Raw genomic sequence first — 1,930 nt, forward strand, 5'->3', positions numbered from 1 at the left:
TGCTCAGAGGGCAGTCCTCTGAGTAGAAGCTTTATACCTAACAAGACTAGCAAATCATCTTTATCAACAATGTTATCAGAATGCCAGGTGGTGGGTTGTTTTCCCTCTGGAGCCATCCCGTGCTGTCTCCGTTGTCAAGTCTCTCTTCTCTCCCACGACTTGCGACCTTCAACATTAGTCAAAATAACTCATAACAGGATGGAAATTTACTGCAACAAAGAGCAAGTATTAACTTCTTGGCCTTCTAGCACTGTGGCCTCTTACAATCACAAGCACAATAACTACTCAACAAGTGTGGAATGCAAAGTATAACACATACACTTTTAATCATTACTACAGTCATAAAATAGTCACACTAACCATTCTAACACATACTAACATCATGTATAAAAGTACAATCATCAGTAAACTGAATATAATGTTGCAAACTGATTATGCAGATGTCAAAATGAATATAAGACATTGGTATTACTGGTTATAGGAACAGAAAATGAATAAGAGATTTGTATTTTCCCATCAACCTCTTTATGATTTAATAAGAAATCCTGTTTGTGGTGATGACCACAATCCAATACCCTTACTTTAAACAGTAGTACTCCTTTCCTCCAGGCTGCTGGTTTGTGAGTAGACTGACCCAATAGCCTGACACAGCCTGCAAGGAGTCCTGTTAATCAATCTCACCAGGTGCTTCCTGAACTTCTCTCCAACAAACACATACAGGATGGGATTGAGGCAGCTGTGAGAGTATGCAATGGCTTCAGTGACTTGTAAAGCCAATCTGAGGGCTTTGCTGCTTTCACATGTGGAAGGGTACATAAACTCCAGCGCTTTGAACAGTGAGGCAACATTGTAGGGGACCCAACAGCAGAAGAAAACAGCTACCACTATGAGAACTAAACGGATGGCCTGTTTCTTGGATGACCGGCTGTGAAACAGTGTCCAAATGATCTTTGAGTAGCAGAAAGTCATGATGACAATGGGAATAAATAATCCCAAAATGTTCATTTTGAAAAGGCTGAAGATTGTCCAGAAGTGGATACTGGATGTATCTTCATACACAAAATAGCAATCCATATAATCATCATCAGTAGCCTCTTGTCTAAGATAGATCAGTTCAGGGAACGAAGCCAAAAATCCAGCTACCCATGTAACAGCAGCTGCAATTACTCCAAAAGACCGTTTTCGTGCTCGCATAGTGTGAACAGCGTGTACGACAGCCAAGTACCGGTCAATGCTTATCAGGCAGAGAAAAAAGATCCCACAGTAGAAAACAATATGATAAATTCCCAGGACCGCCTTGCACATTTTATCCCCAAACACCCACTGGTCCCGGGCTTGGTGGGCTAAGAAGGGAAGGGAACACACCAAGAGCAGGTCAGCAATGGCCAGGTTTAGAAGACACACGTCGGTCATGCTGCGAAGTCGCACCCCACAAGTGATGACCCAAATGACCAGAGAGTTGCCCAGAAAGCCCAGGAGGAAGAGGATGGAGTAGAGGGCTGGAAGAAAAGTCTCATGTTTGCCATAGTCACATATCTCGACATAGTCATAGTCATAGCTTGTGGTGGTTGCGGGAGTGGATGTCTCAGTAGTACTGGATAAGGAACGAAACCAACAAAGAAGAATGAATGATTACAACGTTTCAGTCATTTCAGATCAGTTTACTACAACTATCTTGCTAATCATAAATGTAAAAAAGTATACTACAACACACTGTAGCAATAGTGAGTGCTATAAAACTTTTAAAGTTTATTTTCACTAACACATGATGGATTAATGAAATTGTTTTCAATCCTGCAGCCAGACTTTGCATCGCAAAATAGACACACTACACAACTCACACAGCTGTTAGTTATTCTGTGCAAATACTTCAGTCTAAAGAAAAACAGTTGAAGCTAGCGAGGCACAGGCAGATGACATAGCATAAACT

General features: G+C 41.4%; 1 protein-coding gene across 1 annotated transcript; it reads right to left on the reverse strand.

The window, feature by feature from the left end:
* Positions 1 to 582: 582 nt before the first annotated feature.
* LOC128362959 (C-C chemokine receptor type 5-like) lies at positions 583 to 1,563 on the reverse strand. Its single transcript, XM_053323834.1, has one exon. It carries the CDS (start codon positions 1,411 to 1,413, stop codon positions 583 to 585), a length of 831 nt encoding a protein of 276 aa, XP_053179809.1. The 5' UTR covers positions 1,414 to 1,563.
* Positions 1,564 to 1,930: the final 367 nt, after the last annotated feature.

The sequence above is a fragment of the Scomber japonicus genome, chromosome 8, assembly GCF_027409825.1.
Source record: "Scomber japonicus isolate fScoJap1 chromosome 8, fScoJap1.pri, whole genome shotgun sequence".
NCBI lineage: Eukaryota > Metazoa > Chordata > Actinopteri > Scombriformes > Scombridae > Scomber > Scomber japonicus.

Coding starts and splice junctions, on each gene's coding strand:
- LOC128362959 (XM_053323834.1), bottom strand. CDS start 1,413: ATGACCGACGTGTGTCTTCTAAACCTGGCCATTGCTGACCTGCTCTTG.